The sequence below is a fragment of the Cibotium barometz genome, chromosome 53 (genome assembly GCF_041138505.1).
Source record: "Cibotium barometz isolate CiBa-2024 chromosome 53, ASM4113850v1, whole genome shotgun sequence".
NCBI lineage: Eukaryota > Viridiplantae > Streptophyta > Polypodiopsida > Cyatheales > Cibotiaceae > Cibotium > Cibotium barometz.
Window position 1 is genome coordinate 9552373 of NC_141098.1, and position 17300 is coordinate 9569672.

The window sequence follows — 17300 nt, forward strand, 5'->3', positions numbered from 1 at the left end:
CACCAAGTGCAATATTGATTGGGCAACCAGGCGAGTTACAACGCAAGAACCCGCTCTCGGTCTCACCGCTCAAAATCCCGCACCTAAGCCATCGACTCAAGACAAAATGCTAGATAACGAAAAATCACAAAGTCAAGTGGCAAAACCATCTTTGATTGTTTGCCACCCCTCTAACGCTTCAATGCCAAGAGTGGAAACAGGCAGTGTGGTCTCCAAGGCTCCACTTACTATACCTAAGAGTACATACAAATGGGTCCCAAAAGCTTCGTTAACAGCTATCTCCCCTGCTCAATCTCGTTCAGACAAGAAGCCTCGTAGAAGGAAAGCAGCTACCCGCCCGAGAAAAGGCAACGTAACATCACGATGGATTCCTAAGAAATTATTAGTAGCCCAAAGGGTACTACGAAGGGAATGACCAGATTTGGGTCCCTAAACATAAGCTGAATCCCTCTACATCACCTGTAAAACCTTGCAAACCAAATGTTGCCACCCCAACGACAATTCAAGACCGTGGTAAGGGAAAGGTAACAGAGTGCTCCGCACCACTTCTTCCAGAGCTAGTTTGGATTCCCAAACGATATCGATCAATACCACCTAGCTCAGGAAGGGGGGAGCCACATGAAGCTTCTAGCTCCTCATGCCAGACACACGTTGATATAGAAGTTTCTTCATGCTCTACACCTACTCTTGTCAACACCCAACAAGAGACCGATGAGTCTATGTCTCCCCTTGTAAAAGTATCGTCGGAAACCATTTGCTCCATTCGTCAATGGGAGCGTACACTACCATCTCTGCAATTTGATTGGCCACAAGGGTCATAAGAAGCTATCTGCCCACATCACCACCTATGACCTGCTGGACAAATTGGTTCCAAGAGGCTGTAACATCATTGCAAAAAATATGATCTACCTAAGGAAAGAGGGAGCATGTACTCACGCTCGACATTCTATTGCTTCCTTCCTAACCTTCTCCCCTGACCATGTAATTGCCAAATTCAAGGGGATGTATATATATAGCTTGATACACAAAAAAGAAAAGAAAAGAAAAACAAAAAATAGTAAAAAGAGCAAGAGCACATTAAGAGGAGGAAATATATTCGTATACAATCAGGAACTAGATTGACCTGTGGTATCATCTGTACCTTTCTCAGATATTTCACATGTGCTATCCTGTAATTAAAACCGAATTGGATCATATAGATGTACTAGCCAGAGAGGAAAGTGTTGAGGAATTAGAATGGCTAATTCGCCTGTTGACCATGACTGACCCCTACTCCGTAGTAGAGGACATATCCCCGATAGCCCAATGCTTTCCTTTTCCACAAAATGACTATCCTCGCATGGTCACATTCTTGATGAGTTTATGTGGATGGGAAAACGAAAAAGATATATATGAGGACGATGAATGGACGGATGAAACTCATGGCACTATCGAGGCTGACTTTATTTATTTGGATGATGCGTATAGAGGTTTAGCCTTAGGGCTAGAGCCAGGACTCTACAACATCCTCTTACCATATCCTCAGTAGTAGTGTGGTGACTGGTAGGTAGGTTAGTGTTTTTAAGTTTTTTTTAGTTTGGAGTCCTTAAACGAGTCTTTAATTTTTCACACTGATGCGCCTCTGGAAGTATAGTGCTTGTTAGTTGGTTCTACAGGTTGACAAGTTTGAGGTATTCCTCGCATACGGTGTATGGCAAGTCCCCAGATCCGACTCGTGCGGTAAACTTATGACGTTGTTAACCTATGACGGAGATTGAGACGTACTATGTTTTACGTCATGTAATTAATTTAAGTATTCTGAGTCATGGGCCGGGCTTGTCGGCACCACATGTAAAGGATAAAGGGATTGGGTGATCGCCGATGAGAGGCGCACCTTGAATATCAGCAGGATAAGAGTTAGGATCGGCCGGCCATGTGTGGACGCCCATGTGTGAACGGCTAGGTTTCATACAAGAGTCAAATGTAATCCTAAAACTCTCATTCTCAATGTGTTGAATGCAAAGTGTGCTCTTGCCTTATCTTCTCGGTCTCCTTCTGCTGCGTGTGTGTGTTGAAGAGAGAGAGAGAGAGAGCGATCGAGCACTCTGTGGCGGCACGGCGGTGGCGAGGTGGTAGAGCGGCGGCGGCGGCGGCGGCTCCTTCTTCACTGCGACGCGAGAATCCTTCACGACGGCGGTTTGAGCGGTGAGTGACACACCTTTGCTTTCTGTTTGAGCTTGCTAGTTTCTGGTTGTATGCTTGCAGCCATTCGTGGCTCGCGTAAGGTGTTCGGCAAGTCCCAAGCTCCGACTCCTGCGGTAAAAACGCACATTTTTGGTGCCGCTGCCAGGGAAATGCCCTGCACCAAGCTCCAGTTTGCAGCTCGGGCTTCTGCGTGAAGTGTAATTTATACTGTAGGAAAGGCGATTGTGTGTATGTTGTTGACGTTTTTTGTATTCTGCAATTTGTTTCTGTAATTCTGGTTATCCTGGGTATTTTCTTGTTCCGCGGGTAGCGCGTGCGCGCTCTGTTTTCTGGTTTTCTGCGTTGTGCGCGTGTGTGAGCACACGGACGAGGGGATCTCTGAACCCTAGAAAACTTTTTTTTTGAAAGAAAAAAAAAAGGAAAAAAAGAAAAAACAAAATTAAAAAAGGCAAAATTAAAATAAAAAAAAAGTTTTAAAAAAAAGAGAGAAAAAAAAGAAGAAAACAGAACCTCTGTGGAGAGGAAAGATTTTTTATTTGGAGAAAAAATTTTTGAAAAGAAAAAACCCCCAATTGACCCCGACCCCGACCCCGGCCCTGGCCTCGGTCTCGGTCTTTTGATATATATATATAGGAGAGTGAGCCTCCATAGCTTTCTTTCAAGTGAAAGCTAAAGGGAAGTGGAGCTCTATATATAGTCCACCCGCCAAGGAGTGGAGTGAGTATGTGGGATAAAGCCTTCACCCTTCCGCCACAAGCAAATAGACCGTTCTGAGGACCACAGGAGCTCCGGATAGGCGAACACTGTGCTCTAAAGCACGCTAGGATCCCTCGAACGATACGCTCGTCTCGAGCTATCACACGCCCTAGTCCAGGTTCGTCCATAAGTAAGGGGGTAAAAAACGGGTTGAAAACAATACAAAAACAAGTAAAAACGGGGTGCGAAACACCCGAGAAACCATTTGGGTGGGCTTCATGGGTAGTTACCAACGCCCGTAGGGTATCCACGTCACATGCATCTACGCTCTGATCGGGTGCTAGAATCTGAGCAACTAGAAAGCGTTTCAGTCTACGCAGGCTCACACCATCCCTCCACGTTAGCATCTTGGCCTTCAGCTAGAACCCAAGGAAGTGCAACCCAAGATCCACGAATAGCGAATAGTGACTCGTCCTCTAACTTAGAACCCATGGAAGGGCACCCTACCAAGAACCCTGAGGAGGCAAGCCAAAACATGACAGTTTGGGCCTCACAACCCGGATCTAGCATGTTTAGTCGTCTAATAGAGACCTTTAGTAGAGCTACACGCTCTGAACATGCGACAAGCGAAGTAAACGAAGAAGGAGAAGTAGTAGATTCGCCATTCACATCTCATGTAGACCCTACCCTCCCAAAGAGTGTCCATGTGGATATTCTACCTGCTTCGTTTAATGAAGGCGCTACTGAGCTACCACCTTCTGATGCGCTTTCTAAAGTAGAGGTCCCTAGAGGTCAATCCATAAGAAGTGACATTGCGTCCACTTCAAGAGAACCGTTTGGCACGCTGAGTCTAGATGGGATATTTCTCAATGAAAATTGGGATATGATCTACACACGGAGACTCTGACTGACCTATACACGGGTTACACATACCATGTAGGTTGGTTAGAAGTCATACGATCTACATCTAGTGCCACTAATCTAGAGGAGCAATAACAAATGATATGTGAGGTTATTCATAGAATTATCCAATTCGAGAGGCAAAATAGGGGAGTGAACCTAGTTTCCACTGGCCTATGAGATTTTTGGATACAGGCAAGGCCAAACAACCAACCCTGTCACAATTGGAGACTTGCTCGGTGAGTCCCATTAACCCTTCGTATGTTGTTTCGCCTGGAGTCTCAATGCAGGTTGAGCCCACGAGCAGTAACTTTAGCTTTCCAACCTTGGCTCAACTTTCCATTAAGGAATCCACAATGCCTACTCCTATGATGAGCATGACGGAAAGTGCATCTCTTACCACTGTAGTTAGTACGACACCGCTACCTAGTGGTACAGTACCTACCACAGTGCGTACCAGTGCATATCGACCATATGTACCTATTGCTACTCATGCTCATACGCCTCTTGTTATGCCAATGGCATATGCTCCACGACCGCCTTATCACGACCCTTATCCAAGAGGAGCTAGGCCTAGTCACATATCATATCCTACGTCAGCTGCATACATATCAAGACCAATGCCAACTCCTGTCAACCAGGCTATCCCAGAAGTGCCTCCACCTGCTATGCCTGCTCACCTAGGTGATCTCGCAGCGTTTGCTTAGACGATCGGACGATCTATTGCGGAAAACATGCGGAGCATGCCTGAGAGAGAACCTAGAAGCAAGGCGGTACAAGTGGCCAAGCTCACTCAGAACTTCAGTGGTAACGAAGATGTTAGGAAGCACATTGAAGTTTTTGAACACGTGTGTGATTCCTTGGAAGAGCACAATGAGCTACATAAGTGTAAAGCCTTAGACTTAACCTTGGGTGGGAAAGCTGGAGATTGGTATCGAACTTTAAGGGTTGAAGAGCGTACTCACTATCCCACTCTCAAGAGATTGTTTTTGAAAGAATACATACGTGAGGGTGTGCTTTGGGGAGTAGCATCTCAACTCCAAAAAGCTGAACGCGAGGAAGGGGAGTCAGTGAGAGACTTTATTAGTCGATTAAAGCATCTAAATTCTCGCTGCGCTCCCGATGAGCGCTTCAATAACAACCAACTGCTCGATAGATTCATCCGAGGATTGCGCCACGAGGACATATACAATGGCCTAGTCATTAGAGCTCTTACGACGTGGGAAGCAGTCAGTGCCAATGCAATCCAGTTAGAAGACAACTTGATGATTGCAGGTAAAAAGGTGTCTTCGGAGGCAAAATCCGGTAGTTCGCAAGTATCTGGGCACGAGCCAATGATGGTAAAACCTATTGCCAAGGAGCCCAAGATATCCGAAATGTCTGTGACCGACCTTACTAAGGCTCTCCAAGAATACTTTAGGGGTAATCGAGCTCCTCAAAATAGCCATATGTACCCAAGGAGAGAGCAACAATGGTGTTCGGTTTGCTTAGGACCACATAGCACGAGTGAATGTCCCACATTCAGAGTCAAATTCAATGGGAATTGCAATGCATGTGGTAAGTATGGCCATCAATCTAAGGATTGCCTAGTACCTAAGCGTATGTTGGCAAATCAGGCACCACTAGCCTGGTCAAACACACCTCATACCCGCATTGATGCCTGCACCACCGGTCGAGCAACCGTCACAGCACATAGTTCCAAGGAACCCGAATGTAGTCCAGTCTGTGCCGTTACCACCGCCAGTGCTAGGACCACAACCTCCCATCCAAGGATTACCCCTATAAACCAGATGGGTTGTGAGTCACATAGTGCGTGTGGGGATTATGAAGAGGAGATAGACCCCATTGTTTCATATGGGATTGATAGGTTTGAAATGACTTCCCAGTATTACATGGAGGATCATTTCGGGCAAGTCAAGCCTGTATATCAAGCGGCTGCTCTCGCCACAAGAGGGCAAAACCTTAATACCTTGGCGAGGAGACCACCTCTTCAATGCTACGATTGTGGTGGACCGCATCGTGTAGCGGAGTGCCCTAATAGGCCACAGAAGACCGCTACTCAAATGCAACCAAATCAAGGGAGCACATCGGGAATGCCCGTACTTACATGTAATCGTTGTAGCATAGATCATTTGATCGCTCAATGTCCACATAATCCTAGTGCACCCAAGATTACGCCATTGAATTTGGTTGAGGTCACCAACGAGGCACGAGGAACCACACCTGTTGTACCCGCGAATGTAGTTACACGGTCAATGCTTCAAAATCAAAACTACATTCTCGAAGAGAGAGATACTGCATCAATTACTCGAGCAAAGAAAAAGAAAACGCGGCGGAAGAGATCGCTTAATGCCATGAGCTCCAAGCCTAGTTCAAAGACTTACATAGGAATATTAGACGACCCCGTGTATATGAATGATCCTGAAGATAATTCTGATTCAACAGAAACCATGGGGACCAAAGCCACTACCTTAAGGGAAGACCCCACTCGGGAGCTCAACGAAGGAGAATCAAGCGAATACATAAATCAGGGGAAACAAAAGGAAACTCCCCCGGCCCCACAACCAAGTCAGCTAATGCCCTCTCAGCCGCCCAAAGTGACTGAGACTCCCCAAGACAAGCCACGTGGGCCAAAAAACCCTCAAGAAAAAGATTGAAACTTACCCAAACCCAGTTGAGGAGATTGAACAAGTGCAACACTTAAGGGGTTTGGTGGAAGAAACACAAAGAGAACTGGAGCCAGTAAACCCTAGAAGAATCAAAATTCCAGACACAGTGTTTGCTACGCAAGTTCAGCCTCACAGGAACCATAAACCGTTAGCTGTACCTAGCATCATTCGAGAAGAAAGTAAGGATAAGACATCAGGAAGTGGGCAACCACCCTTCTTGCTTGAAAGAATGTTTAGTGACGGAATGCCTGACCCCATCGAGGAGGAAGTGATCCCATCTTCACCAGTCCCTAGTCAGGGGCCGATATCTCGAAAAGTACCGTTGAATGTGTCCAAACTAATGGATTTCATGTCCTCTGAAATGAGAACCACGCTCATATCCAAGTTATACGGAGATCCTGAGCTATTCTTAGCTCTTCGGGCATTTCTCAATGGAGAACTGAAGGCGGGGTTACCACAATTTGCAAATATGGATAGACCCGACATGCTTCAAGATAAAGGGGAACATTGGGATCTACAACCCAACCTAGATGAAGACTCGGTCGTTGAAATACAAGTTGACAAGTTGGGACAGTACTTTGAAGGTGACGAATCTAATGCAACCCTCCCCATTACTACCAAGGGATTAACTCTAAAGGGAATCCTTGATGGTGGTGCTGGAGTGAGCATTGTGACTAAAAACTGTTGGGAATCTATGGGAAGACCTCACCTCGAAGTCACAATTATAGTGGTTAAGATGGCAAACGGTACCATAGCTAAACCTATTGGAATGTTAAGGGACCTTAAGATCAAGGTTCTGGGATACAAGGTAAGACATACCTTCATTGTAATGGATTTCTCCAAGCATCCTAGGTCATATCAAATGATCTTAGGACGTCCTTTCATGAGGGAAGCACAAATGGTGCATGACTGGTCGAAAAACCATGTCTACCTACAATTCCAGGACTCTGTCATTCGAGTTGATCTTGAGAATGGTCGCGCCCATCCTTTAGGAAGCAAGGTTATCATTGATAATCGATCGGATACCACTATTCACTCAGCCCCATTAAAGTATTGCTATAGATGCAAAAAAGAGACTGAGGATGGGAAAGATTCTCCTTAAATGGATGTCCTACCGGGTATGACTGAGTCGGATAACGTGGATTGGGTACACCTAGCGACAACCATAGACACATGGGGAAATAGAGGCATAAGTTGGGTAACGCCTGAGGGGCAAGATATGCCACCATTAGTGCCAGTAAACATGATAGGTGTTATGCACTTGACTCCTGATGGCAAAAAAGTGGCAAACTCTCCCGACACTGAAAGTAGCGAAGACTCTGACCAATGCATTTCAGCCATAAACTCTGGTGAGCTCTATAGATCTAGCATGTGCAAAGAAAGATGACCTGACACCTAAGGCGCTATTGCATAAATGTCTAAATCTCATTAAGAAACTGACTCTGAGCCTGATGGGGGGGATGAATCAAATATTCACCCAAGTGTGGAAGCAACGTGCTCAAGGCCTAGGACAATGACCTCCTGCAGTTCATCCGAGAGTGAGGGAGACACAAGTGAAGATCGACCAAGTGAGTCTGAATCTAATAGAAACAAAAATCAAAAACTTTGTAAGAAGAAAACCAGACATAAGCGACAACGCTATCGAGCTAATGTACGAACCACAATAAACAAAGAGAGATCCACTGCAGAATGTCTTAGTTATTTAGGAGCTATTGACGCTCATCGGAAGTTAGCGGATAATTGGAGACAATACCTCCAAAGTGTCATGTGGTGTATTCCGCAACCTCATGACGTCGCCCAATTAGAAATCGAAGAGAAGCCAAAACTAAGTCGTACTGCGAGAAGGCGGCAAAACCAAGAGTTAGCTCAGCAACAAAAGAATGCGGAATTAAAAGAAAAAAACCTGGCACAACAGGAACCGGTAGACTTACACCCCGCACCCGAGCATTTCAAATCATTTACCACAGGGGAACGTAAAGTCGTCTACACAAAAGCCCAACGAACGCCTACCAATGGGAGTAGCGGTGTCTACGATGGCCCGGCGGTAGTTAAGGAGATAGAACTAGCAGATTCAGGTGAGGAGTCTAACCCAGTTTTTATTGCTCAAGACCTCACCCAGACGGAGGAAGCTACACTCAAGAAGCTTCTTAAGGAATTCAAAGACATATTTGCTTGGACATATCATGATATGAAGGGTGTTCCACCCTCGGTGGTGCAACACACGATTCCAATGATTAGCATTGCTAAACCAGTCTAGCAACGTCCCTACCCAATGAATCCTAAGTACGCAAAGCTACACTTACTATACCAAAGAGTATATACAAATGGGTCCCAAAAGCTTGGTTAACAGCTACCTCCCCTGCTCAATCTCGTTCAGACAAGAAGCCTCGTAGAAGGAAAGCAGCTACCCGCCCGGGAAAAGTCAACGTAACATCACGATGGATTCCTAAAAAATTATTAGTAGCCCAAGGGTACTACGAAGGGAATGACCAGATTTGGGTCCCTAAACATAAGCTGAATCCCTCTACATCACCTGTAAAACCTTGCAAACCAAATGTTGCCACTCCAACGACAATTCAAGACCGTGGTAAGGGAAAGGTAACAGAGTGCTCCGCACCACTTCTTCCAGAGCTAGTTTGGATTCCCAAACGATATCGATCAATACCACCTAGCTCAGGAAGGGGGGAGCCACATGAAGCTTCTAGCTCCTCATGCCAGGCACACGTTGATATAGAAGTTTCTTCATGCTCTACACCTACTCTTGTCAACACCCAACAAGAGACCGATGAGTCTATGTCTCCCCTTGTAAAAGTATCGTCGGAAACCATTTGCTCCATTCGTCAATGGGAGCGTACACTACCATCTCTGCAATTTGATGTGGCCACAAGGGTCATAAAAAGCTATCTGCCCACATCACCACCTATGACCCGCTGGACAAATTGGTTCCAAGAGGCTGCAACATCATTGCAAAAAATATGATCTACCTAAGGAAAGGGGGAGCATGTACTCACGCTCGATATTCTATTGCTTCCTCCCTAACCTTCTCCCCTGACCATGTAATTGCCAAATTCAAGGGGATGTATATATATAGCTTGATACACAAAAAAGAAAAGAAAAGAAAAACAAAAAATAGTAAAAAGAGCAAGAGTACATTAAGAGGAGGAAATATATTCGTATACAATCAGGAACTAGATTGACCTGTCATAACTCTACTGATGCTATATCTGTGTTTGCAGATATGGGAAATGCAAGAGCATCACACACTTCATCCACCTTTGGTGAGAGGTATCATTTGTACCTTTCTCAGATATTTCACATGTGCTATCCTGTAATTAAAACCGAATTGGATCATATAGATGTACTAGCCAGAGAGAAAAATGTTGAGGAATTAGAATGACTAATTCGCCTATTGACCATGAGTGACCCCTACTCTGTAGAGGACATATTCCCGATAGCCCAAGACTTTCCTTTTCCACAGGATGATTATCCTCGCATGGTTACATTCTTGATGCGTTTATGTGGATGAGAAAACGAAAAAGATATATCTGACAACGATGAATGGACAGATGAAACTCATGGCACTACCGAGGCTGACTTTATTTATTTGGATGATGCGGATAGAGGCTTAGCCTTAGGGCTAGAGCCAGGATTGTACAACATCCTCTTACCATATCCTCAGTAGTAGTGTGGTGAGTGGTAGGTAGGTTAGTGTTTTCAAGTTTTTTCTAGCTTGGAGTTCTTAAACGAGTCTTTAATTTTTCACACTGATGCGCCTCTCGAAGTATAGTGCTTGTTAGTTGGTTGTACAGGTTGAAAAGTTTGAGGTGGGTTCGCTTTCAAGTCCTGAGACAGCCGCAACGTTCATACATAAATATCTCATCAAATTGCGGGCATTTCTCATCGAATCAAGGAGATCTCCAAAGTACAGATGTAATTCTTCCATGCCCACTCTCTTTCGTTTTTACTGTTCAATTAATTGCATGAATTATAATGTAACCACATGGAACTTTTAAAAGCACTACTTAGTTTTTGAAGTTGTGTGACGTGCTAGAGTGAATCATTAATGAGTTTAACCTTATTGGATATATTCTTGAGAATGCATGAAGTCTTTAGTTAACCTGGGAATATGGTTGACTTAAGTCTAGGGTTATAACCATCTTAATGTTTGAACAACCTGACTGTGTGTGTGTTGAGCTGTAGGACATAGCTTTTACCCCTTTGTCGAAAGGATGTAAGAACACATTATAGTTCAGGAGCGAAGATCAAAATAAATAAATAAATAAATAAATAAAAAGCCTACAATGAATGGCAATACAAGTCTATTATGTGCTCTAATGTTGGCCTATCGCTTTATTGACACTTGGTAGGCGAGGAGTATTCTACTCCAGACCGATGTCCTGGGTTGGTAGGGGGTAGTCTTGCCTAAGGTGAACTAATAGATTCTTGGAGAATGCCTTGTGTTAAACATGGTACCAGGATCGATGTTAGTTTTGCTTTAGGGAGGTCGCCATTGTGTGTAAAAATGTCACGTGCATAAAGAAATAAAGGCAAAAGGCTCCTGTAACTCTGATGTTTCTTATGTTCCTAGGCTCGTGGTATTAACTTTTTCTTAGAGCAGACACATTGTGGTCATCTGTTTATTTATTAAGCTGGGTAATTTTCCTTGACTTAGGCCAGTTATAGACCTTGATTAATCTTCGACACTTTGCTAACTCTTGATTTACTTTCAATATTTTTAAACTCCTCTTAAATTGCTACGCTAGCTCATTCATGTGACCCCTTAAACTAAGTTCTCATGCAATATCCATTGTGGTCTAACATGCTTGAATTTATTACACTTTATATCTTTTGAATTCCAGCATACTTCCACTCTACTTCCCTCTTTTGCAGACGGTCTACCACAACAAACCCTATCGAGCTTACTATACCATAGATTCCGAGGACGCAATCTACATCAGGAAAGGGGTCATGTTAACCTATGACGGACATTGAGACGTACTATGTTTTACGTCATGTAATTAATTTAAGTATTCTGAGTCATGGGCCAGGGTTGTCGGCACCACATGTAAAGGATGAAGGGATTGAGTGATCGCCGATGAGAGGCGCACCTTGAATATCAGCAGGATAAGGGTTAGGATCGGCCGGCCATGTGTGAACGCCCATGTGTGAACGGCTAGGTTTCATATAAGAGTCAAATGTAATCCTAAAACTCTCATTCTCAATGTGTTGAATGCAAAGTGTGCTCTTGCCTTATCTTCTCGGTCCCCTTCTCCTGCGTGTGTGTGTGTGTGAGAGAGAGAGAGAGAGAGAGAGAGAGAGAGAGAGAGAGAGAGAGAGAGAGCGATCCAGCACTCTGTGGCGGCGCGGCGGTGAGGAGGTGGTAGAGCGGTGGTGGCGGCTCCTTCTTCACTGCGACGCGAGAATCCTTCACGACGGCGGTTGAGCGGTGAGTGACAAACCTTTGCTTTCTGTTTGAGCTTGCTAGTTTTTGGTTGTATGCTTGCAGTCATTCGTGGCTCGCACGGTGTTCAGCAAATCCCCAGCTCGGACTCGTGCGGTAAAAACGCACATAGCTTTTACCGCACGAGTCGGAGCTGGGGACTTGCCGAACACCGTATGCGAGCCACGAAGGGCTACAAGCATACAACCAGAAACTAGCAAGCTCAAACAGAAATCATAGGTGTGTCACTCATTTCGCGTCGCAGTGAAGAAGGAGTCGCCTCCGTCGCTCTACCGCCTCGCCACCGCCGTGCCGCCACACAGTGCTCGATCGCTCTCTCTCTCTCTCTCTCTCTCACACACACACACACACACACGCAGGAGAAGGGGACCGAGAAGATAAGGCAAGAGCACACTTTGCATTCTCAACACATTGAGAGTGAGAGTTTTAGGGTTACATTTGACTCTTATATGAAACCTAGCCGTTCACACATGGGCGTCCACACATGGCCGGCCGATCCTAACCCTTATCCTGCTGATATTCAAGGTGTGCCTCTCATCGGTGATCACCCAATCTCTTTATCCTTTAGATGTGGTGCCGACAAGCCCGGCCTATGACTCAGAATACTTAAATTAATTACATGACGTAAAACATAGTACGTCTCAATGTCCGTCATAGGTTAATATGACCCCTTTCCTGATGTAGATTCGGAATCTATGGTATGGTAAGCTCGATAGGGTTGTAGTAGACCGTCTGCAAAACAGGGAAGTAGAGTGAAAGTATGCTGCAATTCAAAAGATATGAAGTGTAATAATTTCAAGCATGTTAGACCACAATGGATGTTGCATGAGAACTTAGTTTAAGGGGCCACATGAATGAGCTAGCGTAGCAATTTAAGAGGAGTTTAAAAATATTGAAAGCAAATCAAGAGTTAGCAAGGTGTCGAAGGTTAATCAAGGTCTATAACTGACCTAAGTCAAGGGAAATTACCCAGCTTAATAAATAAACAGATGACCACAATGTGTCTGCTCTAAGAACAAGTTAATACCACGAGCATAGGGACATAAGAAACATCAGAGTTACAGTAGCCTTTTGCCTTTATTTCTTTATGCACGTGACATTTTTACACACAATGGCGACCTCCCTAAGGCAAAACTAACATTGATCCTAGTATCATGCTTAACACAAGGCATTCTCCAGGAATCTATTAGTTCAGCTTAGGCAAGCCTACCCCCTACCAACCCAGGGCATCGGTCTGGAGTAGAATACTTCTCGCCTCCCAAGTGTCAATAAGACGATAGGCCAACATTAGAGCACATAATAGACTTGTTTTGCCATTCATTGTAGGCTTTTTATTTATTTATTTATTTATTTATTTATTTCTTTTGATCTTCGCTCCTGAACTATAATGTGTTCTTACATCCTTTCGACAAAGGGGTAAAAGCTATGTCCTAGAGGTCAACACACACAGAGCCAGGTTGTTCAAACATTAAGATGGTTATAACCCTAGACTTCAGTCAACCATATTCCCAGGTTAACTAAAGACTTCATGCATTCTCAAGAATATATCCAATAAGGTTAAACTCATTAATGATTCACTCTAGCACGTCAGGCAACTGCAAAAACTAAGTAGTGCTTTTACAAGTTCCATGTGGTTAGCATTATAATTCATGCAATTAATTGAACAGTAAAAACGAAAGAGAGTGGGCATGGAAGAATTACCCCTGTATTTTGAAGATCTCCTTGTTTCGATGAGAAATGCTCGCAATTTGATGAGATATTTATGTATGAACGTTGCGGCTGTCTCAGGACTTGAAAGTGAACCCACCTCAAACTTTTTAACCTGTACAACCAACTAACAAGCACTATACTTCGAGAGGCGCATCAGTGTGAAAAATTAAAGACTCGTTTAAGGACTCCAAACTAGAAAAAACTTGAAAACACTAACCTACCTACCAGTCTCACCACACTACTACTGAGGATATGGTAAGAGGATGTTGTAGAGTCCTGGCTCTAGCCCTAAGGCTTAGCCTCTATCCGCATCATCCAAATAAATAAAGTCAGCCTCGGTAGTGCCATGAGTTTCATCCGTCCATTCATCGTTGTCAGATATATCTTTTTCGTTTTCCCATCCACATAAACTCATCAAGAATGTAACCATGCGAGGATAGCCATTTTGTGGAAAAGAAAAGCATTGGGCTATCGGGGATATGTCCTCTACGGAGTAGGGGTCAGTCATGGTCAATAGGCGAATTAGCCATTCTAATTCCTCAACATTTTCCTCTCTGGCTAGTACATCTATATGATCCAATTCGGTTTTAATTACAGGATAGCACATGTGAAATATCTGAGAAAGGTACAGATGATACCTCTCACTAAAGGTGGATGAAGTGTGTGATGCTCTTGCATTTGCCATATCTGCAAACACAGATATAGCATCAGTAGGTTTATGACAGGTCAATCTAGTTCCTGATTGTATACGGATATTTCTTCTCTTAATGTGCTCTTGCTCTTTTTACTATTTTTTGTTTTTCTTTTCTTTTCTTTTTTGTGTATGAAGGTATATATATACATCCCCTTGAATTTGGCAATTACATAGTCAGGGGAGAAGGTTAGGGAGGAAGCAATAGAATGTCGAGCGTGAGTACATGCTCCCCCTTTCCTTAGGTAGATCATATTTTTTGCAATGATGTTGCAGCCTCTTGGAACCAATTTGTCCAGCGGGTCATAGGTGGTGATGTGGGCAGATAGCTTTTTATAACCCTTGTGGCCACATCAAATTGCAGAGATGGTAGTGTACGCTCCCATTGACGAATGGAGGAAATGGTTTCCGACGATACTTTTACAAGGGGAGACATAGACTCATCGGTCTCTTGTTGGGTGTTGACAAGAGTAGGTGTAGAGCATGAAGAAACTTCTATATCAACGTGTGCCTGGCATGAGGAGCTAGAAGCTTCATGTGGCTCCCCCCTTCCTGAGCTAGGTGGTATTGATCGATATCGTTTGAGAATCCAAAGTAGCTCTGGAAGAAGTGGTGCGGAGCACTCTGTTACCTTTCCCTTACCACGGTCTTGAATTGTCGTTGGGGTGGCAACATTTGGTTTGCAAGGTTTTACAGGTGATGTAGAGGGATTCAGCTTATGTTTAGGGACCCAAATCTGGTCATTCCCTTCGTAGTACCCTTGGGCTACTAATAATTTTTTAGGAATCCATCGTGATGTTACGTTGCCTTTTCTCGGGCGGGTAGCTGCTTTCCTTCTACAAGGCTTCTTGTCTGAACAAGATTGAGCGGGGAGGTAGCTGTTAACGAAGCTTTTGGAACCCATTTGTATGTACTCTTTGGTATAGTAAGTGGAGCCTTGGAGACCACACTGCCTGTTTCCACTCTTGGCATTGATAGATCCCAATCCGTGCGATGAGCTTCAACAGTCTTTGTCAAAACAGAGATTAAAGTCTTGTTGGTACTCTCGGCTTGGCCATTGGCTTGCGGATAATAAGGAGTAGATTTATAATGGGATATCATGAAATTTGTTGTGAGCTCCTTAATTACTTCATTTATAAAATGCGTATCATTGTCGCTCACAAGTTCAAAAGAACAACCGAAGTGTGTGATTATATTTTCAAAAAGGAACTTGGCTGTTGTCCTTGCATCTGCCTTACGTGTCGCTTTCGCTTCAGCCCATTTGGTCATATAGTCAGTGGCCACAATAATATAGCGAGATTGTGTGTTGCGGGCCGCTGGGCTAATCAGACCTACAAAGTCTAAACCCCACTTTTCAAATGGTTGGTTTACTTTAGTTGGGTGTAGGGGCATCTGATCTTTCCGCTGGGGTTTCTTGTAGCGTTTGCATTCATCGCAACCCTTCACAAAAAGTGATGCATCTTCGAACATAGTGGGCCACTAATACCCTGATTGTAAGATCTTTCGCGCAGTTAAGTCTCCTGAGAAGTGACCACCGGCTACGCCCATATGTGCCTCTTGCAAAATGTATAGATACTCATCCTCTCGGGCACAACGCCTAAGAACGTCATCCTTTCCTCTTTTATAAAGAGTCCCGGCTATTAGGCAATAGGGTTCGCATTCCTTGATCAGCTTTCGCGCTAGATCTTTACGAAGCTCCTTGGGTGGAAAGCCATTAACCAAAAAGTTAACAATCTTCTCACTCCATTCAGGCATTGTCTCCACCATGAACAGGGAAGTGTCAGGTAAGTCATCATCAACTCCCGTAGGAGCCTCACCATTAGGTATGTGAGACAAATGATCAGCCATGACATGTTTTTTGCCAGGTCTCACAACAACAGTGAAATCAAACTCAAGCAGAATCAATAACCATCGTGTGATTCTTCCTGTGGAGCATGGTTCTTAGATATTCCTTAAAGGCTGTGTTTATCAATCGTTGGAATGTTGCAGGTGCATTGGTCAAGCCAAAGGCCATGACGCGAAAGGCAAACACTCCAAACTCCGTTATAAAAGCTGTTTTAGCTTGGTCCTCTACTGCAATTGTGATCTGATTGTAACCAGAGTACCCATCTAAAAAGCTATATGCCTCCTTGCCTGCAACTCTTTCAAGCACATGTTCAGAATACGGCAAGGGGTAATGATCCCTTCTGGTGGCTGCATTAACCTTTTTGAGATCAACGCACACTCTGAGTTTCCCATTCTTCTTTGGTACGATGACTATCGGAGAAACCCATTCTGAGTGCTCAATAGGGTATATGAATCCACATTTTACAAGCTTTTCAATTTCCTCTTGTACAGTCTTTGCGTACTTAGGATTCATTGGGTAGGGACGTTGCTGGACTGGTTTAGCAGTGCTAATCATTGGAATCGTATGTTGCACCACCGAGGGTGGAACACCCTTCATATCATGATATGTCCAAGCAAATATGTCTTTGAATTCCTTAAGAAGCTTCTTGAGTGTAGCTTCCTCCGTCTGGGTAAGGTCTTGAGCAATAAAAACTGGGTTAGACTCCTCACCTGGATCTGCTAGTTCTATCTCCTTAACTACCGCCGGGCCATCGTAGACACCGCTACTCTCATTGGTAGGCGTTCGTTGGGCTTTTGTGTAGACGACTTTACGTTCCCCTGTGGTAAATGATTTGAAATGCTCGGGTGCGGGGTGTAAGTCTACCGGTTCCTGTTGTGCCAGGTTTTTTTCTTTTAATTCCGCATTCTTTTGTTGCTGAGCTAACTCTTGGTTTTGCCGCCTTCTCGCAGTACGACTTAGTTTTGGCTTCTCTTCGATTTCTAATTGGGCGACGTCATGAGGTTGCGGAATACACCACATGACACTTTGGAGGTATTGTCCCCAATTATCCGCTAACTTCCGATGAGCGTCCATAGCTCCTACATAACTAAGCTATTCTGCAGTGGATCTCTCTTTGTTTATTGTGGTTCGTACATTAGCTCG

At 44.2% G+C, this 17300-nt stretch overlaps 1 protein-coding gene across 10 annotated transcripts in view; it reads left to right on the forward strand.

Annotated features, from left to right (window-relative positions):
* Positions 1 to 17300, forward strand: part of LOC147608261 (protein NEOXANTHIN-DEFICIENT 1-like) — a 128248-nt gene that overhangs the window by 48168 nt on the left and 62780 nt on the right. For 4 of the 10 annotated variants that reach the window (XM_086788868.1, XM_086788869.1, XM_086788870.1 and 1 more), the window contains one exon: positions 9686 to 9734. The exons of the other annotated variants lie outside the window; for them this stretch is intronic. In XM_086788868.1, the coding sequence (XP_086644994.1) occupies positions 9686 to 9734 (49 nt within the window). The remainder of the gene's footprint in view (positions 1 to 9685; positions 9735 to 17300) is intronic. 10 annotated transcript variants of the gene reach the window in all.